The following is a 24536-nucleotide window of genomic DNA, read 5'->3' on the forward strand; positions in this document are numbered from 1 at the left end:
GGTCAAAATTCTACAATTTTTAAATGCCTGCTTACATGGGATCATTTTGTCACTTCATTTTCAAGTGTCTTAAACCTATGTTTCATTTGTCTTTCATGCTCAAACTATTAGCAGTATTTTTGGAGGGAGAGCTGTAGAGCAGTTCCTGGTGAACTACACAACCCTTGATTCCTCCTGTAGGGTTGTCTTTACCTAACACAAGAAGATTATTATAGATGAGGGAGTTATGCATCATTACCCTGAGAATAATATCCTGCATTGCTACACATTTAGGAACCATGTGTCACCTAAACTCCTTGTGAAAAAGCAGAAAATCTCCTTGGAGAATGAAGCCTCTAATTGATGACTGTTTTGTGGGAGTTAGTATGTGCAGTAACTGGTTATATCCAGGTGAGAGTATAGGTCCTATCAGGAAACAGATGATTTGGCAACACTGCCTGAAGGAAAACTTGTATTCTTTTAGGTGCAGAGAAATTCTCCTTTCTTATGAGTATTGTCCAAGTCAGTAACAACTGAGAAAATCATGTTTCATCAAAAAGGACACTACGCTGAAATGGCAGGAAGCCAGGAACAGTACAACATGGAAGGCAGTGAAAAAATTGCAAATGTGAATAACAATTGATCATCTTCTGACCTTCAAAAGTACATGACTTCCTCTTGAAATGTAATCAAAGATGAAAAAGCAAAAGTAAAAGATTATCCTATCTAGGCCAATTGTACTGCTGAGCATCTGAACTGAGTTGTCACAATTTATAAAGAGATTTGTAAAATGGAATTTACTCAAGAATACCTTCCTCACACCTGACTGTAAATTAACTGGGTACAAAGGCACCTTGAAGAAAGATCAGGCAGCAACTAAAAAAGCTTCTCTTAGAAGTCTATCTATATCCCCAAATTGAATGTGGAAGCTGCAAAAAAATGGAGCTTAATCAAAGGTAAGGGATGGCTTTGGCATATCCCTTCCCAATTCCAATATTGCAAATGAAATCTAAATTCTGGTTGTGATACTGTTGAGTTTTGGGAGCATAGGGATGTTTGAGACCTCAAAATACTGACATGCCTGGTCCTGCTGAATGAATTCAACTCAAGTCTTCTCTCAGCCAAATAAAAGCAAAGTTTATTAAAGATTCGCCATAATGGGGAGACTCTTAAGGAATCTAAGTATTTGTGACACTTATGTGGACAGGCAAACCAGACTGAATGTCCTCTAGATTGAATCTAAGCACCTTCAATGGAGACAAGATAGATCTTACATACAGAAAAACTTTGGGAGGGATCTAGGGGTGGTCTAGAGGAGGGATATGGGTAGGGTCTTGAGGAGGAGTCTATGGAGGATCTTCACCGGGACTCCAAGAATGTGATTGGGGGTATGGGGGAGAAATATCTGAAGGCTATGTGGAAATTACAGACAATGGAGGGCTAGGCAAGTTTAAGGGTAACAGATTTGGGTATAGATATTTTAATAGGATCAAGGGTAGACAGTAGAGTGCTAGGCTGGGTTAAGAATAACTGAGATTCTAGCAGTAATGAAAAGCTTATGGCTTCAAGAAAATGCCTCAAGTGGGAAGATTCAAGGGGGTTCCCAGAACTTCAACCCCATCAATACTATTAGCTGTTCTAGGGTCTGATTTACTTTAATTTGATTGCTTTATGGCCATTAAGTACAGAAAAAAAGCATATAAGAATCCGATTAACATTAAATGTCATGAGAGTTCTTCCATCGTTGACTTCTGGTATTTTTTGGCAACTTTAATGGTAACTGCTCCTAAGTGACATTTCCTTTTCATAGCAAGTAGAACTTGGAAATTTTCTGCATCAAAATGCTTAGTGGCTTTGCATTTCCATTTGTTGTTCTAAAACAGGGATCTTTGATCTCTTGTGTGTCAGGGACCCCTCTATGGAACCCTTCTGAGAATAATTTTTTTCAATGGATAAAATAAAATGCATAGAATTACAAAAGAAACTAATTATATTGCATTATACTTACAACATTATTTTAAAAAAACACAAGACTCCAAGTTAAGAATGACTCTTCTAAAAAAAAAAGGGTAGGAGTATTGAATTGAGATTTGGGGACTGAGTGTAACCAGGGCATGGCAACTAATTTGAGCACCAAATTCAGGAGGAACTGAGCATTTAAATCTGAAATGTAGAAATATTGGAATCTAATGCCTAGGCAGTGAGGAAGATTGCTTAAAATAAAAAGCTACTTGATAATAAATCATCCCAGCTTTGTTCTGTTCTACCTACCCTCCCATTTGTCATGGGGTTCACCATTGATGAAAAAAAAAGGAGCTATACTCATAGCTGTTTGGAAGCCCTAGATTCTAGAACCAGCTCTCTCACAAACTGTTTATATGACCCTGAGCAAGTCATTTCACCTCTCTCAGAAATACTTTTTCATATAGGAATTAATAATTTATTACTAAGATTCCTATCAGCAGCCACTGACACACACACAGGTCCCATAAATTTGAATGTATTTCATTTTAGATTGAATCCTCATTAAAGTTTCCTAGAGTACCTGCTCTAGATTTTTGTTTTCACTTTCTACTTCATCTTATGCCTACCTGTGTAGAACTATGTCTCCCCAGTTAAATGAGGTGCTTGGAGGCAGTCTTTTTTTTTTTAGAAATCTTTCTACATGCAGCCTCAGAAAAATATTGAATATACAAATTGTAGGTGATTAATAAACATTTGTTGAATCAAATTCTGAAAAGATATTCAATCCTGTGTGAAAAAATCAAATTGACACTGTCAAATGGTCCAATAGCAGAAGTGCTTATCCTTTTTCAGTGGCAATAGCATTAAACACAATTCACCACCATTTATTTACTTTGCCTCTACACACTAGGGGCCACGGAGTCTTTCCATCTGATGGTTAGCTGAAACCTCCTACCCGAGCTCTATAAGTGGTCTCCCCCATTAGAATGTGAGCTCCTTCAGAGCAAAAGGGGTCATGATTTATATTTGTAGCCCCAGTCATTAGCTTCACACTAAGCATTTAATAAAAGATATCTTTTACTTTTTCCTTCATTCATCTATACCTTTTGGTTCGTCTTTACCAGCAGTGACTATTTCCTTATCGGGTGATAATTTTGGTACACTTCAGAGATTCTCAAAGTCACTATCATGAAATCTCAAGCTATAGATTTCCTTTGCTCCAAAGGAAATGGAAGTAGACTGTAAAATTCTTTGAGTTTAATTCAATTCAACCAACTTTTATTAGGTCTATTATGTGCATGGCACTCTACCTTACAGAGAGTTATGAATCACCGAATCAGAGAGATAGAATGGACATTAGTTAGAGGTCATCTTGGTCCAACCCCTTCATTTTACAGATGAGGAAACAAGCCAAGAGACAGAGGTGTTGGGTCAAAAAGATAGTACCTAGTGACACTGGAACTTGTATTTTAGATTTGTCTGATTCCATATCCAGTGCTTTTTTAGTATTTTTTATTCTGCTAATAGTGGAGAAGGAGGTGGAAGAAGCTGAGAGTTTTGCCTATTTGACCCTAAAAAGGAGAAGTCAATTTGACTTGCAAATTCTAATTGTTCTAAATTAGTCCTTTCCTGATCACTTATTCCCCAACTTGCTTAAGGTGATCTCATTACAAAACTACTTTGGAGCTTTCTGACTTTTACATTAGGTACATATAAAGCCAGAAAGAACTATGTTTGTCTTGAAGGTGAGGCTGATAATTTCTAATCATGGAAATTAGAGCTATCTCCTAACCATAAACATAATTTTAAATAACAAAATTTTGAACGAGTAGGTTCCCCACCCCCATTTCAAATGACAATATGAATATGGTATATAGGAAAAGAGCCATTGCACTGGGATGATGGGTCTTATTGTCATCAACACTCCTCATAAGCTTGGCCAAATCTTGTTCCCCCTCTGTTCTTCAGTTTCCTCATTTTCTTTCATTGAAAAGCAATACTATCTATGATCTCTAAATTTCTTTCTAACCTTCATATTCTGATGCCTAAACTCTTCCCTAAAAGCTTTGCCTTGCTAACTATACATGAAGAGAATTCTCTTAGGGAAGTGCTGTTTTATCTGATAGAGTCTGTAAGTGCCCATTGTCCTATAATAGGAAAAGGCTGACCCAGTAGAATTTGAAAGTGAAGTAGGATTTTTGACCTCGAATTCATAGTGGAGGGGCTTTGCGGTAAATCATTTAGCCTCCAAGAACTACCATCATGGACTGGGATTGCTATTGGTAATGCAAAAAGTGATATGCATCCTGCTTTTCAAATTACCAGGGATCCTGAGATGCAATGTGTTACAAAAATTACCTTTTTCCTTTCACTCCTTAAAAATGTTTATTGGTGGGGTGGCTAGGTGGCACAGTGAATAATAAAAAAAAAAAAAAAAAAAAAAGAGGAAGTGAGAGAGAAAAAAAAAAGAAAGAAAAATGTTTACTGGTGCTCTTTCTCCTTCTCACTTAATTCCCCCCCCAAAAAAAATTTAAAAGGAAGAAAAAAGGCAGAAAAAAATCCAGTTTTAATTACTCTACGAGACAAGGAAAATGAGAAATGTGTTCTTACATGGTTTATAATTGTCAAATAAATAACACCATGTGCAATGAAAAGGAAACCAGACAGCTTCAGGTATGGAATACCCAATGCATCATCACACCTTTGATCTTAAAATAATTACTACTAAGGTGTGCCTTCTTACTGCAAAAAGAAATTTGGGAGAGGGAGAAGAGGAGGAGGAAAAGGAAGAAGAAGAAAACAGGAGAAAGACATTTTGTAATAAGGCAAGAGAAGAAAATGTTGAAAGTCAATTGATTAAGATATGAACTACTCCTTGACATCAGACTTTAGCTTCCAGTTGGAAATATACAATATGCATGGAAAGTTTGCTTTGTCGTTTGTTAGCATTTGTCAACTCTCAAGGTGTAATGTACTGGAAAAAGAAAAAAAAATCGGATCGAAACGTGTTTCTATGTATGTCAAAATATCGATGGACTTTATTTTTCATTTACTATGAGGCAGTGAAGTATAAGAGGACAGAGTAGCAGGAAGAACCCTGTAGTAGACAGCAGAAGCCTTGGATGCTTATCCTAGCTCCATCAGTAAGATGCAAAGCTTAATTTTCCTTTGTCTTAATTTCTGTGACTATTAAGTGGGCACAGTGTTCCTTGCTTGAGAGGGAGAGGTTGTTGATGGCAGTAGAAGGGTACCATCCTGACTATCCTCAGCCCCAAAGCATTGTGCTTAGCATATAGCACTAATTTATTTATTTTTTTGCTTTTTGGAGGACAGTTGGGGTTAAGTAACTTGCCCAAGTTATGACCTAGTTTGTGTGTGTCTGTGTGTGTGTGTGTAAGTATCTGAGGCCGGATCCCAACTCAGGTCCTCCTGACTCCAGGGCCGGCACTCTACTCACTGTGCCACCTAGCCGCCCCTATAGCACTTAATTTAGTTAAGCTTTTGCACATTTTATAAATGCAAAAATGACTTATAGGTGTATAATTTATAATTGCCCATGCAAGTTTTCTTATTTTAGTTAAAAAACCTAGGTACTGTATGTGCTTAAACTACTGTAAGGTCACTGAAAAGCTTTTCTTTCTTTCTTTTCTATTTTTTTTTTTTTTTGGTAACTGAAATTTGCCTTAGGTTTCCTCTGATTGAACTGAAATACGCTATTCAAAGTCAGAGAAATCATCATTTTGTGGGGACTAGAGCAATCTCTCAAAATAATGTTCAATCTGTCCTTAGGGGCAATTAGATAGAAATATGATGGTAGAGTTGTTTGACTGAGTAAGTAGAAAGAGGAACCAAGTTTTTTCATCATTAAAGTACCTACATACATACAGATATATGTTATTACATATTTTATTTATATTACATATATAAATGTGTTTATTATTATATTTATTTTTATATATTCTTGTATTATATTTATATAATATTATATATGTATATATAATTTTACTGAACCAGGGGAGGAGAAAAAAGAAGTGAGCAAAATTTTCTCTGCCTAAATTGAAAGAAAATATTTCTGAGACCCAAGGTTGTACATTAGGCTATTTACCCTTAAAATTCATGCATGGTACTTAGCCATTTGTAATGAGCCAATGTCTCAAATTCAGCACAGTAAAAATGTGGTTGCAGATCCCTTCAATACAGCCTCCATTGTCCATTTATATGCCAAGAAGTTTGGGCATTTATGATTTCAAAGTTAGAGAAGCTGTAGTCTTTGAATACTTAAGAAAATGTTATTTTGATATGATTGAGAACATGGGGCCTGGCACATACTAGTACCAAACAGATATTTACATTCATTCATTAAGATATAAAGGCAGCATTTTTCTTGAAAAGCCAATGTTGAAGAGTATGGTAGAAAAGACCCTTTTAAAAATGGAGGCATATTGTGGAGTGGATTTGAACCTGGATCCAAATTCAGCACTACTGACCCTCCCTGTATGACCTTGGGCAGATCAATTTTCCTCCCTAGGTCTGAGTTCCCTCATCTGTACAATGAAAGGGTAGATAAGAAAACCTCTGAAGTACCTTTTAGTTCTAGATTTATGATTCTATTTTAAAGCTGATATCTAAGAGCACTGGATTTGGAATGAGAGATCTTAGGCCACTTACTCCCTATATGACTTGTGACCTATAAATCATTTCAATTTCCCCATCTATAAAATGAGAGTTGGGCTAAATAAGTTCTATGGTCCCTTCCAGCTCTAAATCTATGTACCTATGGTTTCCCCTGTAGAGGTTAATAAAGAAACATCAGCAGAAGTGTGGGTGATTCTAAGACAGCAGCATATAGTAGATAAAGTCCTGAACTTGGAGTCAGGTATATCCAGGTTCAAATCCCATATCAGATATTTACTATGTAGGACACCCTGGGTGAGTTATGTAACTTCTCTGTGCCTAAGTTTCCTCACTGTTTGAGGTGATTGGATTTGATGTCTCTAAAATCTGTGCTAACTCTAAATGGATGATTCTGTGATTTTCTCAATTAATCCCAAGCAAAACATTCTGTTCCTACTACCTTAGGTCTGCAGTAAATAGTGGCAACTGGTCCTTTGGGTCTTGAAGATCTGAGAATGTTTAGATGTGTTCTAAAGACATACATTACTGGTTCAAAGGGATAACTGGATGATCTCTGAGGCTCCTTCTAACTTCCACATTCAGCAATTTTTCCAAATGCTTGCTTTGGGTATCTTGCAACCAATGATTTGATCTCATGATTTTTATCTTTTACTGACTCAGTACAGGGCAAATATCTTCTGTTAATACCGAAGATCCTGTGATTGGCAATGTTAATTTTATGGTATCATTTCCTAACATTGTAATGTGAAAAAACTTAAGGTGATCTCACCAAGAATTGGGTCCATTGTAAGTGGCACCATCTTCATTTTGGTGAGTTAAATGAGTGAATCATCCAGAATCAGCATGAGACCCAAGGGAATAAAAAATCAAGTTTTCCGGTTACTCCTTTAGGTCTAAAGCCCACTGTTATTAAAGCATATTTAAAATGTACTGATAGATTTTATTAAGTCAACTCTACAGTATCCTGCCCAATTAACCACACTTGGGTGGGGGGAAGGAGGAAGATAGGATGGGTGGGGAGGAGTGGGGGCAAGCTAGCATAGGAGGCCTACTGAGCTCACTGTCAGAATACCAAGTACTTCCTTATTTTTAGTATGAAAAAACAACAAATTTTGAATTATGAAGTCAAATAGAACAAGAAAATCAGTGTGGCTTCACTCCCTCCTCTTTATTCTGCCTTTTCTCGGTCCTCCTGAAGTTGACAGTTTCTTTTCTCAAATGCATGTTACCAGTCACATTATTTAAACCTTTGGCTTTATAGGAAAGGGAGATGTGATGAACTAGTGATGTGCTTTAGTTATATTGCTGTCCAGTCTTTAAATGTAAACTATTATTACTAGCAGGGTAACCGAGTCAGGAGAACCTAGCATAAGTATAAGCCATCAGCTAGGCAAATGGGACAGTAGACAGAACAGCAGATGTGAAGCCAAAGATCCTCTTGAATCCTGGTTCTGTTCATTCATCACAGACACAGTAGTACAGTGGCAAGATTGCAAGATTAATGGCATATTTTCTTGGGTTCGTATCTTAGCTCTGCCACTTCCAACCTACATGACTTTGAACAAGTCACTTACTAGTTTGAGCTTCAACTTCATCTTCTGCAAAATTAAAGGACTAGAGTAGAAAGTTTCCAAGATCTCTCCCAGTTTTAAGTCTCACTGTGTGTGTGTGTGTGTGTGTGTGTGTGTGTGTGTGTGTTTTTACATAATCCATTCGAGAAAGCTGTATTCTCTAACTTAAACAAGGGGGCATTGGTAGAATTCCTTTTTTGACCTTACTAGTCAAGGACTAGTCAAATTGCCTGGTTCTTATTTTACTTTGAGCTTCAGGTTTTACACTAAATACCTTCTTCACATTCACAGAAATGCTGATGTAACTATTTTGGGAACCACTGGAACTCCTTTTATATTGATTTCAATTCATAGAATATTAGATACTAATTTGATTCTGGCTTTTCTCTACCCTCAAAATTTTGAATATAGAGATAGAAACCAAGTCATAATAGACCAGCTCTTCAAAAGTTATCACTGGGTTCAGGGAATTAGAATTAATTGCATTGCACTTTCAGTCCATTCTTTGCCAGTAGAATATACAATTGGTTTAACAAAAGTTGAATTCCTTTTAAGCATTTGTTTCTGGGGTCTCATTTTCCATTTAAAATATTACAAGCACTTTCCCAAGAATGGGAGCTCTAAGAGTTAGAGCTCTTACTGAAATATCTTTGACTCTGATGGATAGGAGGTAATGTTGGGCTTGGGTGCAAATTGACTTGATCTTATCATTACACGGCTTTGTTTTGCTGTAAAATGAGTGTGTTGATATGTAGATGGTTTCTGATATCCTTTCCAACACTAAATCTATAATCCTCTCCTCTAGAGAGCTCACAATAGACAGTGCTCCAATCAAGAAGGTCTACTTACTCATTGTCCCTTTAATACAACTTGAAGGATAGATCAAAACAGGTTATCACCATTGGGGTCCTGTAGAAGGAGGTTCCAAAACATGGTGGGTTTTTATAGAGTTCCTATCTAGGTTAAATAGGATGAGGAATTTGGGAGAAGGGAATAGGAACACCTAGCAAATTGATCGCTAATTGATATTCAGACTCCCCATGGTGGGAAAAAGGTCTTTGGGCCATTCTTCGTAAGAATGACATAGGGGGCTTGAGCCTCTCCAGTTGCTTCTTCATTTAATTTAGCAAATAGACTACTTAAGTACTTAAAGATATCCTGTAACACTTGAATCTCAAGGTGTGATTTTTCAGTCTCTTGGTGCTTTATACTGTATAATTAACTGGGCAATCTAATTAAGACTTTCCTTCTTTGGAAGGATCTTGACCCCAGGGGTAATTTTATAAATCTAGAGTATATGCCTATAGATTACTGGGCAGACTACAAGCACACCACAAAGGGAAAGGACCATTTCCTTTATTGAGTATTTTTAAATTAAGTAATGGTTTGGGGTGTGAGTCCTCCGAATTTTCTTCCAGGTTAAATGAATCTCTTCCTATGCTTGATGAATTAGCCTTAATGTTTGCAGAAGTGGTAAGGATCCTTTTTTTCTTTTTCATGATGAGAGTCAATACATGATAAATCCACAGGTAATCCTAAGTGGGAAGATGTGAGCCATATAGAGTATAATTATTTATCCATCTTCAAGAGTGAACCCAGTTTATCTCCCCTCAGTTGAAACATGGGCTACATTTGTGTCTCTTTCTAGTTACTTTATGAGTGCTGTGCACATAACTGACATAAGAAATATTTGTTGATATGAATTGAACTATTTTAGAAACATAAGCTGAAAGCTCATTGTTGTCTAAGAAACAAGCATAATATATACTTTTGTAGAATGTTCAGTTTGATTTTAATTTTAATTTTCCATTAAATTGTTCCATGTTTCTATAGGGTTATATAGTTATTCATTAAATTCTATCCAAGTTCAGGATTTATTGACTTCTAGTGTTTTGCATTTTTATTGAAACCTCATAATCATTTAGAGCTTCAGACTTGGAAATAGAATTTCTGTACTAGTGAATATTGGGAATGCAAAAATGGAGGCCCACCTCATTTCTGGTTTTCTGGAATGGTACTGGTATTCTATAGGCTGCCCCAAATGTCAAAACATTTGCTCCCCCTACTGTTAATCATTCCTTTGCTGATTTGGAATACATAAAATGGATCTTGAATGAAAGAAGTATAAGTGAGAATTAAAGTTGACTAAAGAATGAAAAATGACTGAGGGACCATAGGAGGAAACCTGATGATCAAAAGTCTTGTTCAAAGATGGGAAAAAAAAATACTAGCTGCATGTTACCCATGAAGAAAATACTAGCAAAAACAGAAAATATAAAATTGAAATAATATGTAAATCATACGGAGTTATTTCTATTTTTTTTAATTTGCTGAAAATTTTCCAAAAGCACTTGTATAACTAAAAACTTGTATTTTTGTTTCCATTATATTTCAAATAGCATGACTAAACTGTCCAAGAAAATCAGTTTAGCTTGCATTGGATCTCACCAGACCTTGGGTAGTTGTTTTTATAACAAAATCTATCTCCACTTTGAAATATTTTTCTTTTATATTTAAAAAAAATGGAATATTGCTGACTATTCATATAGATTGTTAACTGATTTAAAAATTAAATCAAATGTTTTTGAGTCAACTAGTTTGTTTTTTGGTAAAACAAGACTAACTTATTCCCGTATGTATTATAGACATTCTCATCTTATCAAATATAAAATCCTACTTTTGATTTAAAGAATCTGCTTAGCAGTCAGAGATTCTCACTTCATGTCTGTTTGTGCATTGGCATTCTGTAGAGATAATAATGTTGAAATAGTACATTTTTCTCCCCTAATATTAATATGACAAAAGCATTAAGTAGTCTTGAGTCAATAATTTCAAGTGGTGTACATCTCTGAGAACACATCATGACACACTAAGGTCATGTTAGACTCATGACCCCACAGACTCTAGCACCCCAGGCCTCTCTATCCTCCACTATCTCTCAAAGTTTGTTCAAGTTTATGTTTGATGCATCAGTGACACTACCCATCTCATCCTCTACCATCCTCTTCTCCTTTGACCTTCAATCTTTTCCAATGTCAGGGTCTTTTTCAATGACTCCTGGATTCTCATTACATGACCAAAGTATTTAAGCTTTGGCTACAGTATTCATCTTTCCAGTGAATAGTCTGAATTATTTTCTTTAAGGATTAATTGATTTGATCTCCTCTCTGGCCAAGGGACTTTCAAAGATCTTCTCCAGCACCACAATTTGGAAGCATCAGTTCTGCAGTGTTCAGCTTTCATTGTAGTCCAACCCTTTCTGCCATACATTACTGTTGGAAAAATGATAGCTTTGACTATATGAACCTTCATCAGCAAGGTAACGTGTCTGCTTCTTAGTATGCTATCCAGATTCATCAGAGCTTAACTTCCAAGGAACAAGTGTCTTTTCATTTTGTAGCTTCAGCCACTGTCTGCAGCGATCTCTGAGCTCAAGAATATAAAACCAGAACCTGCTTCCATATTTTTTCTCCCGCTATCCAGGAAGTAATGGGACCTGTTGCCATGATCTTCATTTTTTTTAAATATCAAGCTTCAAACCAGGTTTTACACTCTACTCTTTCACCTTCATCAAAAGGCTTCTTAATTCTTTTTTTATTTTTTACTCTCAGAGTGTCGATATATCTGAGATTGTTAATATTTCTCCTGGCAACCTTCATTCCACCTTTTGATATTTACAGCCTGTCATTTTATATGATGTATTCTACATGTAAGTTATATAAATAAGACAAATGTCTTACTTCTGTAAAAAAATAGAATTTTAGACGTGTAAGAGATCTCAGTGATCATCTGGCCCAAATACTACAATATCATTAATCCTACCTGGAGCACCAAAAAAAGTAGTCATCCATCCTTTACTTTAGTATACCCAGTGATGAGGGACTAACTTCCTACTGAGGAAGCTCATCCTCCTTGAGGCAGCTCTAAACACTAGTTCTTAGGATTTAAAGTTGGAATAGGCTTTCAAGATTGTGTGGTTATAACTTTGAATTTTTATAATTGAGGAAACTGAATCATAGAAGGTCATACAGATGGTAAGTGGAAGACTCAGTATTTGTACCCAGCTCTTAGGACAACAAATCAAGTTCTCTTTTGACTGCATTAGGAAGATGTGTGAGGTCAGGAATAATCAGTCAATCAGCAAGCATTTATTAAGCACCTACTCTGAGACATATACAGAGCTAAACGCTTTGGGTACAAAGAAAGGCACATAGAAAAAGCCTCTGTGGGCAAGGAGACTATGGCCTTATGTGGGAGACAATATGCAAGTCTTAAGGAAGATATGAGTTTATTTCCTACCTCAGACACTTCATAGCTGTGTAATAATAAGCAAGGCAATTAACCTCTCTCAGGCTCTGTTTCCTCAACTGTAAAGTGGACATAATAACAGCATCTACCTCACAGAGTGGTTCTGAGGATTAAGTAAAAAAAAAATAAGTAAAATCCTTTGCAAACTTTAAAGTGTTATATAAATGCTTGCTACTTACTAAGAGAGAGAGAGAGAGAGAGAGAGAGAGAGAGAGAGAGAGAGAGAGAGAGAGAGAGAGGCAAAAAAATCTAACTCCCTGAACCATCCAATGACCAGTCTTAGCTCATCCCTATAAAATCAAATGGAGCAAAGTTAATACATCTTCCACATGAAGAAATAAAATAATATTTGAAAACATTTAGCACTGGGGCAGCTAGGTGGCATAGTCAATAGAGCACTGGCCCTGGAGTCAGGAGGACCTGAGTTCAAATCCAGCCTCAGACACTTAACATACAAACTAGCCATGTGATTTTGGGCAAGTCACTTAACCCCAACTTCCCTCCAAAGAGGAAAAAAAAAGAAAAACATTTAGCACAATACCTTAGCTCATGTGCTTAAATCAATACTTGTTGCCTTCTCCACCCCTTTCACATAACAAACTTTCAAATGCTTGGTATGCTTTTAGATGCCCATCTAAGTCTTTTTTTCCCCTAAGATAAATATTTCTAATTTCTTAATCTAGGTCTAACATTGTATAGCTTTAAGCCCAGGCAACACCCTGAGTCTTTATGACGTTACCAAATCTCAAGTTTCTAGTAGTTAAAGTAGTGCCTTTAAATATCAAATTCTAAAGAGTTGTTTTTCCTTTGCTTTTTCTCTCTTTAGGTGTATATTGTAGAAGATTCTGGACTGGACATTCTGGTGTGGTCTGAGATTGGAAACAAAGGCAGGGACTGGATGTATGGAAATGCTCCCCTTTCCAGTAATGGCCCTTTTAAGGTGGCCTTTGAAGCTGACCTTGGAGGAGATGAGCCCACTTTTATTGCCCTTGATGATATCTCTTTCACCCTGGAATGCACATCTGGAGGTAAATAATGTAAAAAGAAACCTGTTTCCTATTAATGGTGGCTACTTGTGTATATAACCATAGAGAAAAGGAGACCATCTGGTAATGTCCCTTTGTGACTCAGGATATTTACACACACAGGTGGTGGAGATGATATGTACTGAAATTAAAGAAGCACCAGAAAAACGTTGCTACTATACACATGGCTAAAATTTTGTCTCTATTTTGTTCTACTGCCACTAGAGATCTATTCATTTCATTGGCAAATGTCTATTTCTTAGGGAATGCTCTGAAGTGAATACTGTTAAAAGGACAGAACTCATTTACATGTTAGAGTGAATTAACTTATTCTGACAGTTCTTTTCCTAACAGCTGGCTACAATGGCTAACTGGAAGAATAGGCATTTTGAGATGGTGGAAGGTTCCCAAAGAGAGGATATATTTGGAACATGAGGTAATATTGCCTCAGTAAAGCAAGTCTTGGTGAATATTTGGGCGGGGAACCCAAATGGGTAACCAAAAACAATCATGAGGGTTCAAGGTGTCTGGGAGGTCAGCAGAGACAAGCTTCACCTTCTTCCCAGTTTTGCTTTGGGCATTCCATACTTGGAACCAGTTGGTTGTTATCAAAGTAAAAGATGCATGTTCATAAGAGAGGAATAGTCTGACTGAAAAATGAAACATGTAGAGAAAAGGAAATATTCTTAATTTAGAGCTTCCATAACTGTATTTTTTCTTGATAATCTCAAACCCAAGACACTGAATGCCCATAAGAAACAAAAAAGAACAGTGTCATTCTTTGGGATGGAAAAAGACAATTTTTAAGTAAGGAGACCATTAAGTCAGTACTTAACTGCATTTTTTATAATTTCTATTGACTGTACTGTGACGACAGCTTAATAGTTAAAACAGTCCCAATTTTAATCCTGGTTTCACTTTTTTTCTGTATAAGTCTTCTCTAAGATGAAAAATGAAACTGTAAAAAATCAGCTGTTTACTTCAACCAACTCTGATGTGAAACTTGAATTTGCCAACACGTTGGCAAGTCAGCCTTTTTCTATTTATCCTCTCCAATTGTCTCGAGTCCCACAGATTTGTAGTGTAGACACTGTTAGTCTGATCATATTTTATCCTTCTATTTTTATGTATCTTTTTTATAAAAACATTTTTGTTTCTCTCTTTATAAAAAACCCTGACTCTGTTTACCCACCAATACCAAATTTCCTTGTTCACAGAAAAGTTTTTGCTATTTTGTGTTGATGGTAGTCAAAAATCCTCATAATAGTACCGTCTCAAATTGCTATTGTTCTTGGGACCTCTGTCCCAGCTGCCCATCTGAGTTCATCAACTCATTCCACACTCAATAGGCAGTAGAAGTTAATTACTACTGTCACCTTCTCATTGGAGTTAAGGTTAAAATGAGGAAATTTGTTTTAAAAGCTATTTTTATCAATCTTAAGAAAATCAGACATCTGAATGTGTGGGCAGCAGCTTCAACATCTAGTGTATGTGTGAATTGGTTGTCTATCACTGAGTGCAGAGAGCTGCTTCTTCTGTCAGAGATGATGAAACCAGAGGTGAAAACGGGGGTTGGGGGGAATCAGACCACAACCTGCCTTATCATTAGAGAGTTTTTGTCCTCAGAGGATTTTGAAGTTCAGAGGGCTTTTGAACAGCTTCTTCTAAATGGCTTATATGAAGGACTCAGGTAGATGTTTTTAGAATGCTCTGAATTGGATTGTTGCTTACTCCTGTTACCATCACTTTCTTTGCCACCATTGTTAACTTATTTACAGAAAGATTGCTCACAACATGGACTGACATGTCTTTAGGCGAGATTTATTGATGTGGTAATATCTAGCATATAGTGATTAATTTTATTCAAATAAATAAAAATCCAATTGATTACTGGAAAATTGTCTGAAATGCCTGGCCACAGGCAAACCATCTGAGATGATATTTTGAAAAATTATTGTGGGTTCAATTTGCATCTTCCTCAGCATGATGAAAACAATAGACCAGTATAACTTCACTGTGTATAGCTATTGGATTTATAATTATTGGGTTCCGGGGAGAAATAAATGTTGAAAAATATTTTCATAGGGTGGTGTGTGTGTGTATGTGTGCAAGGGGGTTGGATGAGATCTCCTCTGAGGCCCCTTACATTTCTAAATCTATGATCCTGTTATCATGGGATCACACACACATGCATATATATGTGTGCGCACACACATGGAGTCACAGAATTGGAGTTGGAAGCCATATTAGACAACATCTCATTCAGTCTCCTCATTTTACATTTGAAAAATCTGAGGCTCAAATAGGTTAAATGACGTGTTAATGTCAGAGAAATAGCCAGTTTCAGCAATAGGATTTGCACTACTAAATGGAGGTCTGCCATTTTATGCCAGCATATCACCATCATTCTCATAATAGTTTGCATTTATAAAGAACTTTACAGTTTGCAAAGCACTTTAAAAAATGTTGTTTCACTTTATCCTCAAAATAATTCTGGGAGATAGGTGTTATTGTTGTGTCCCCATGCTACAGATTAGGACATAGAGGAAAGCAAACGTTAAGTGACTTTCTCGGGGTCACAGAGCTGGTGAATATCTGAAACTAGATTTGAATTGAGGTCTTCCTGATTCTAGATCTAGCACTCTATCAAGTCTTCCATAGAGCTGTGTGTGTGTGTGTGTGCGTGTGTGCGTGCATGTGTGCATGCTGGTCATTTGGTGTAGGTATAGTGGTTAGAATGCTAGACTTCAACTCAGGAAAACCTAGATTTGAATCCTGCCTAAGACACCAGCTGAAGGACCCTGAAAAAGGAATTTTATCTCTCAGAGCCTCAGTTTCTTCACCTACAAAATGGGGATAATAGCAAATACCTTCAGGGTTGTTGTGACAATTGACCTTAAAGCACCATATAAATACTATCCATTTATTATTACTTGTGTCTGTAATTCATTTATACATATATACATACATACATGCATACATACATACATACATATCCACACATATTACATAGGCCAGTTTCCAGAGAACCCATAGTTTTGTGGGTATGGGTACTCCTTCCTATGATGAAGAGCACAGCCTTTTTACAGCTACATAAATTCTTCATGAGTTCCCAACCCCACCTCACACACACATACACACACACATACATATCACTGTCATGATCATTATTTTCCGTCATCATAATTATTATCTGTCATCATCATCATCACCAAGTGGCCAGCCTTCTGGGGTTATAAATCTTAAAGGTAGCTAGGCTAGTCCTTTCATGAAGTTTGGTCATCAGCCTTAGACTGAAATTTGTTTAGATTGTTAGGCCTTGCCAGAGTTTCTGTTCCAATGTTAAGACTTTGAAGTCAGGTATTCAGCAAGCTTACTGTGTTAAGCATTTACTATGTGTCAGACACTGTGTAAAGTACTGGAGATATATTGAAAGAAGAAAAGATAATCCCTGCCCTCAAGGGGCTCACCTTTTAATGGAGAAGATAAACATATAATAAATAACTAGTAATATAAAGGCTATATAGAATGTGTTGTTGTTTAGAGGCTCTTTAGTCATGTCTGATGCTTTGTGACCTCTTTTGAGGTTTTCCTGGCAAAAAAAAAATGAAATGGTTTGCCATTTCTTTCTCCAGCTCATTTTATAGACAAGGAAACTGAGGCAAACCTGGTAAAGTGACTTGTCCAGGGTCACACAGCTAGTAAGTGTCTGAGGCTAGATTTAAACTCAGGAAGATGAGTCTTCTTTATGGCTGACGTGGTGCTCTATCCATTGTACCACCAGCTGCCCATATGGAGAGTAGAAGGGAGGTAATGTCAGAGGGAAGACTTAAGGTAGTGACCAGAAAAGACCTCTTGTAAAAGGTAGAATTTCCATTCAATCTTGAAGTAAACTAAAGAAATGAAGAGGAAGAGGTGAGGTAGACTGAGCCTTCCAGATGTAGGGGACAGCCAGTGTCAAAGAATAAAATGAAATCTTCAGGGGAGCATAGATATGTAGCCTTTTATAGATCCCTTCTCCCGACTTTTAGAAGCTTGCAACGTCAAAGACAATTCGGATATTTCTTCCTCTAAAAGCAGAGAGAATAAACAGAAAGAATCAAAGAAGAGAGACCCAAATGTGAAGGTCACATGGTGTCCCAGATGGGCAGCACCCAGAGCATCTCCCTATTCAGAAGCTCCCTACATTACCTCTCTCATTCAAAAAGCAGTGGAATAGACACTAGGAGGAGAGATAAGATGCTCCATTTGGGCAATCAGTGCTTCTGACAGTTCTCAGCTGTGGCTCATTGCTTCACACCCTGCTTACCAGATCATAGCCAGTTACAGAATCTCTGCAGAGGCTCCAAATGGAAAAGTGGGTCCTGCCCTTACACATTATAATGCCTTTCTAGACTCGGGCTCCTCAGCCTCTTTTGTCTGGAGATATCATCAGATGAGTACATAAATGCCCACCAGTCCCAGTTTTTTATTACATTCTTCCCTGATTGAAAAAAAAATTCCCTGTCCTTGGCAAACTGACTGACTGGCATCTACTATTCAACTCCTCAATCCAATATAGTCCACCAGGGTGCCATAGAGGCATAAACATCTCCCATTTGCTTCTCCAGTACCATACAGAAAAGAATCTTAAAAATAGTGCATCACAATCTAATGTGGCTCCACATGTACCAATAAAAATCACAGTTGTCCCCAAATATAGTTATGCAGATTCAGCAAATCAAGAGTATTTCATAAAGTTTGCTAAGGATTGCATTTTAAAAATTCCATTTACTTTTTTTGTTACATTTTAAGTTCTAAACTGTCTCCCCTCCTCCTTCCCCACCCCACACTAGAGAAGGCTACCATTTGACACAGATTTCTAAATATATGTAAAACCATACTATACATCTATTTATCAGTAAGGCACTGTTGTGAAACTGTGAACTAATCCAAACATTTTGGAAGAGCAAGTTGGAATTATGCTTAAAGAGTTATAAAACTGTTTATACCCTTTGACCCAGCAATAACACTATTAGCTCTGTTTTCCAAGGTGATGGGGAAAAGGAAAAGAATCTATATAGATTATATAGTTATAAAACTGTTTATACCCTTTGACCCAGCAATAGAACTATTAGCTCTATTTCCCAAGGTGATGGGGAAAAAGGAAAAGAATCTATATATTCTTAAATATTTATAGAAACTTTCTTTGTGGTGGCAAAGATTGCTTCTTGCTTAGTATTTAACCAGTGTGTTTTGTTGCTATAGTAGCCTCCCCCCAAGTGAAGACTATAAAGGAAAAAAAAAGACAAAATCAGCTTTTTATTTTTGAAGGAAACCTTGTCCCTTCAGTTCCTCCCAGATCAAATGGAGCTATCCCAACAGTGTTTAGGACCTGGGGTAGAATGGGAATCATCCCTTCACCCTTGTATGAGAAAGTACCAAACCATCTGACTTGGAAAACTGCTTGGTTCTAGGGGAGGTGGGTCCCTCCATTATCTCCCTGTATTTCTAAGCACCTGACCCCCCCCCCAACTTGATTCATCCTCACAGAGAAGATTTAATGCCACAAAAAATAAATGTTGTCAAACTTAGATGTAGCCCCTAACACTCCCAAGATTAAACTAGGTTAAAATGTAATGGAGAAGTATTTTACAAAAATAAACACAACTACAATAAAATAGAGCTAATACATTTTAAAGCTAGGTCAATATGTGGTCTTATGCATGGCTTAGGGGATCCTGTTTCTATTTTGTTTTCGCACTATAAAACTTTTAACACTGTACATTGCTATAAAACTCCAATAACAGCTGACATTCACATAGCCTTTAGTATGTACCAGACACTGTCCTATGTAAGTGCTTTACAATTATCATCTAGCTTTGACCCTGAGTAGTTGCAGTTATTATAATCCCCATTTTACAGGTAAGGAAACTGGGGCAAACAATTTTTTTAAGTTACTTGCCTCAGGTCACACAGCCAATGTCTGAAGCCATATTTGAACTAAGGATGATAAGTATTCCTTACTCCAAGCCAAGAACTTCATATGCTGTGTCACCTAGCTACCCTCACAGTTAATTATGGCTCATAATTAGGAACCTAAATTAACAAATAAGGAAAAAGTTCAATTATTTTGAGGCAAGCATCATGTTGAAGTGGACAAAGCAATGAATTTGGAACTTGCATAAAAGAGTTCAAATTCTAGCTCTGTAACTTGTTACTTGGTGACCTTAGAGAAGTCACTTCCCTTTCCCAGGTCTAAGTTCCCTCATTTGTATTAAAAAAGGAGGTGGTTGGACTGATATCCCAGCTCTTCTAATAACTAGATATCTGAATATAATGTCAATGAAATTTAGTTTCCTCTTCTGTAAAATATGATCATTGGACTAGACCTTTTGTGTTCCTACTAGTGCTGAAATTTTATGGTTCTATCATTTTAAGCTTGAATAGACTTTTAAAGCATTATTTTTTTTCTCATCATCATCATCATCACCTTCCCCTCATAAAGCTCTACAGCTCAAAGAGATCTCAGAGGGCATATGGTCCAACTCTCACTCCTCATTTACAGATGATAAATCATTAAATGTTTTGTCCAAGACTACATAGCAGTAAATAGCAGAGGTGGAATATGAATAGAGATTCTTATACCACAGAACCATTGCTCTTTACCACTAACCTCTCTGTGCCTCAGTTTTAGTGCCTGTAAAAAATGTAAATACTAATTCATTTGGTTCTTGCCACATCATATTATTGTGAATAGGAAAAGAGATAATCTTTTTTTTTATTCTCTGATTCCCTTAAAAATGGCTATCTGCTAACTTTTATTGGAATTTTTATGTAGATTGGGGACTCAACCAATGCTTGATGAATGAATTGTAATTGTAACATGGCTCACCAGATTGATCCAATTCTTAGTTAATTCAGTTTAGACATAGAGGTATGTAGACAGTAAAATGAATCCACATGACTTACTAATAGAGTTGTAGTAAATCATCAAACCAAAGCCTAGATTTCTTTCCCTCTGAAACCTGACTCCCAGACTTAAGTTCTTTCACCATTCAGGAATTACAAGCAGCTAACTTGATACCTCCCTTCACCCATTTCACCAAGAAGTCAGGTTCTTGACCATCAGCTCCCAGGGGGAATCAGGGAAATGTTTAACAACAGGAGTTTCTGTTAAATTGTACATGTAATTTTCTTCCTATTTAGAAGATTGGCTCATGACTCTGGGCTCTCCCTTTTATTTTCTGCATTATAACTTCTGGATCCTCACTTTAATTACTTTAGGTTTCCCAGGGCAACATTTCCTAAGTGGAAGCAATTGCAGCAGTTGGTTGGCAGCTCTGAGCAATGACACATCACCAGCCACTACGAGTCAGCTGAGAGTTTTATTGTTTTTTTAGATTGCATTCTTTCCTTAGTCAAGGGAGTTTCTAAAGGTGGAAGCTTTAAAAAAAAACAAAGCTACCTTGTCCTGTATCAGTTATCCTTAAGAAGTGTTTGACATGTTTTCAAAGACTGGCCATCAGGGAAGTTATAGATCCTAAGGAATATCAAGTCAGCATTCACATGCTGTCATGCTGCCTGAGGGCTCTGATTACATCTACTTTCTGTAGTAGCTGGTAGAGGGCTAAACATCTTGGACAAACCAGAGGAATTGATTCAATTAAGCATAAATACAGAATTTAATATTTCAAGAATCCTTGATTCAAGTTGTGACAGCACATTCCCACGTACAGGAATCATTGTACTATAGTAGATGGTTATATGGGTTACAGTCATCAAAAAAACTCTGGTGTCCTATCCTTTGGGTGATTGGCCTCTTTAAACTCAGCTAGGCCAATCTTTGAACTACTGATATATAGGCCATACATGAGTCCATTTGTGAAACCTTTACTCTTTGGTATATTCTGCCTGAGTTTGTACTCTCTGGAGTCAACTTCACAAATGCAATATCACTTTCAAACCAACTTGTAGTACGGTGGGAAAAAAGCAATTTTGATCAGGGGTGTGCTAAAGTCAGCTCATACTGGTTCTCAAGAGTCAAGAGTGAATTATTGGGGTGGCTAGGTGGTGCAGTGAATAAAGCACTGGCCCTGGAGTTAGGAGAACCTGAGTGTAAATCCAACATGTGACCTTGGGTAAGTCACTTAACCCTAATTGCCCTGCCTTCTCCCCTCCACAAAAAGCAAAAAAAAAAAAAAGAGTCAATTATTAAATTTGCAGTGTGAGAATTTATATTTATTATACTTCAGAAATTGTCCAGTGCTACAAATCAGAGCTTGGGTTATTTCTTTTTCTAGATGTAAGGAAGTGATAGAAAAAAATGTTAATAATTCAGCTTAAACTTAGACATGGCATGTATACATTTTCTGCTCAGAAGAGCTAGTTGTTAAATATCTACTAGCATACTCCTGACTTTCAGGAGTGTTTCCAATCTTGTCTGACACTTATTAGGTTAATGACTATAGGAAAGTCACTTAACCTCTCTGTACCTCAGTTTTATTGCCTGTAAAAATGTAAATAATAATTCATTTGGTTCTCATCACATCATATTATTGTGAATAGGAAAACAGATCATATTTTTTAATTTCTTTGTATGCCTTAAAATGGCTGCCAAGTTTTATTGGGATTTTTATGTATATTTGGTACTCAACCAATGCTTGATAAATATGTGGTTCATTGAACAAAGGGAATTGAAAATGTATGTCAAAACCTCTATGTTTAAGAAAAATAAGCTTATAAAATTTTAAAGTTATAACACCAGTTTTATTTTTAAAGCAATCAGGGTTAAGTAACTTGCTCAAGGTTACATGGCCAGTTATTTCTGGGTGTGGTGCTAAGTGTCTGAGCCTGGATTCGATCCTCAGGTCATCCCAACACTGGGGCCAGTGCTCTTACTTGCTGTGCTACCTGGCCGCCCCAATAACACCAGTTTTTAAAATCAAAATACTTTCATTTAAAATCCGTAAAAAAAAAGGCTCCGTTATATTAGCTTAATGACAACATGTTGTAGTGGACAGAGCAATGGAGTTTGGTTCCCAAGACCTCAACTGAAATACTCTCACCAACACTTCTCAGTCATGTGACTATGGGAAAATCTTTTAACCTCTCTGTTCTCTCCATTTCCTTACCTCTAAAATGGAGAGGGTACCAGCTGTAATAAACTGTTTACAGGATTGTGAAGGCAGAATATTGTAAACTATTGAGCACTGTGTAAATATGAACTAGAAACTGGGATCAAGAAGCACTAGCTAGACCAAGGAGAGATCCAGGCATTCTTATCTCTCTCCTCCACTGTGAGGAAGACTTCTCATTCACTTAGCCCCATGTCAAATTTATACCAGTCAAATGAGGGAAGAGTTTTCATGAATGCAATCGACTATGACTAAAACCAGGAAAAAGATAAATAAAAATAAAATATTCCTATTGTTAATAAAATATAACAAAGTTGAAGATCTACTTTTAAAACACAATGTCTGAGTTACATTTTTAGTTGTTGGTTACTTTAAGGCATATTTTGTTTTTGTGTGTATGTGTGTGTGTGTGTGTGTCTATCTATGTCTGTCCATCTCTCTCAGATAAGCCCTTCTTTTCTTTTAAAAGGAAGTGGTGTTGAGTTTATGAATCCTGTGAGAAAATTGTTATCAGTAAATTCTATTTCACTTATTGGGTTGCACAGATATGATTAGGTAATAAATCTCCTACAGAGAGACACAAGACCCTCACAATTTATGAAAGGATGCGGTAATTCTCTTTGCTGCTGTAGTTACATTGTAAGCCAAAGACACAAACATAAAAAAAAAAAAACAACGTCATTTAAAGCTGGTAATAGACCAGCCCGAGGGAAGAAAACCTGTGCCCTCTCCTCTCCGGCTAATGGAAGAAATTCACTTTTTACAGTAGGGGACTGCTCTCACTTAGCTGCTTGCTGATTGGCAACACTAGTTGGCAAGACTTCCGCATTCCTGCTTGAATAAGGGGGGAAAGGAAGTTAAATAGTCATTGTCAGGGCCTGTTAGCCTGGACTGAACCAGAAGATTGTAAATTGTTGCATTAAATCTGCACAATATAAGTTTAGTCTCATTGGGACTTTGATGGAAAAAGAATATCTATACACTTTCTTTAACTAAAGAAACATGATACAGTCATTTAATAATTCATCAGTCATCTTGAAACAATACCCCATTTCTGGACACCTAAGAGACAGGTATTGCTAGTATTGGCTCTTCCATTCCCCCCTCCCACCCCCACCCCCACACACACATACTCCAACAAAAAGCCTTCACAATTGCATAGATTCTCTTACCTTTCAACAAACTGTTGTCAGTCTGCCCTATTTTCCCCCTTCAGGTTGTAAGACCTTATCCATTTTAGTATAATTTTTCTGTCCTATTTAGAGTATACAGTTTCTTACTGCCTAAGACACACATTTGCATGAATAGATAGTACATGTCTATGAAAATTTATTGCTTCAAAATAATACATGGGGAAAAGTAAACCAATACCATAGAAACTTCAAATTTAAAAAAATTTCCTTCCCATGAAAAACTAGAAACTTGAACTATGAAAGCATTTTCTTCTGCTATTATGGTATTGATGGGTGAAAACATTTTGCAATTGGGAACTGTCTTTTCCTTTTATAAAAGACAAATAATGGAGATAGAAACTCTGAAATTTGACAGTGAAGCTGTCTTCTCATTCTTGGTTTTTTTCACCTTGTCTTTGCCTTGTGCTACATCAAGTTTTACAGAATCATCAAGTTAGGACTTGAGAAGCCAGGTAGTCTAATTCATACCTGAGCAAGACTCTCCTCAATAACATGCCTGATAAGTGATGGCCCAGCCTTCAAAGATATCCAATGATTACAATAATAAAGAAAAAACTAACTGCTGGTTAACATTCAATTTTTAAACAGATCTAAAGTTTATGGGTTTTTTTTCTTTCTGTTAAGTCTAAATTTTCTTCATTGCATCTATGTTTCATAAGTCATAGTCCTCCCCTTTGGAGCCAAGCCAAAAACGTCTAATCCACATAGCTGCTTTTCAAATATTTGAGGATGGCTCTCATATCT

The 24536-nt window shown here is 36.8% G+C and overlaps 1 protein-coding gene across 1 annotated transcript in view; it reads left to right on the forward strand.

The window, feature by feature from the left end:
• Positions 1-24536, forward strand: part of MALRD1 (MAM and LDL receptor class A domain containing 1) — a 930206-nt gene that overhangs the window by 748388 nt on the left and 157282 nt on the right. Inside the window, exon 35 of the mRNA XM_069086118.1 lies at positions 13285-13486. Coding sequence (XP_068942219.1) covers positions 13285-13486 — 202 coding nt within the window. The remainder of the gene's footprint in view (positions 1-13284; positions 13487-24536) is intronic.

The sequence above is a fragment of the Petaurus breviceps genome, unplaced genomic scaffold (genome assembly GCF_028583685.1).
Source record: "Petaurus breviceps papuanus isolate PSGF00001 unplaced genomic scaffold, PetGlider_PUasm1.0 178, whole genome shotgun sequence".
NCBI classification, from domain to species: domain Eukaryota; kingdom Metazoa; phylum Chordata; class Mammalia; order Diprotodontia; family Petauridae; genus Petaurus; species Petaurus breviceps.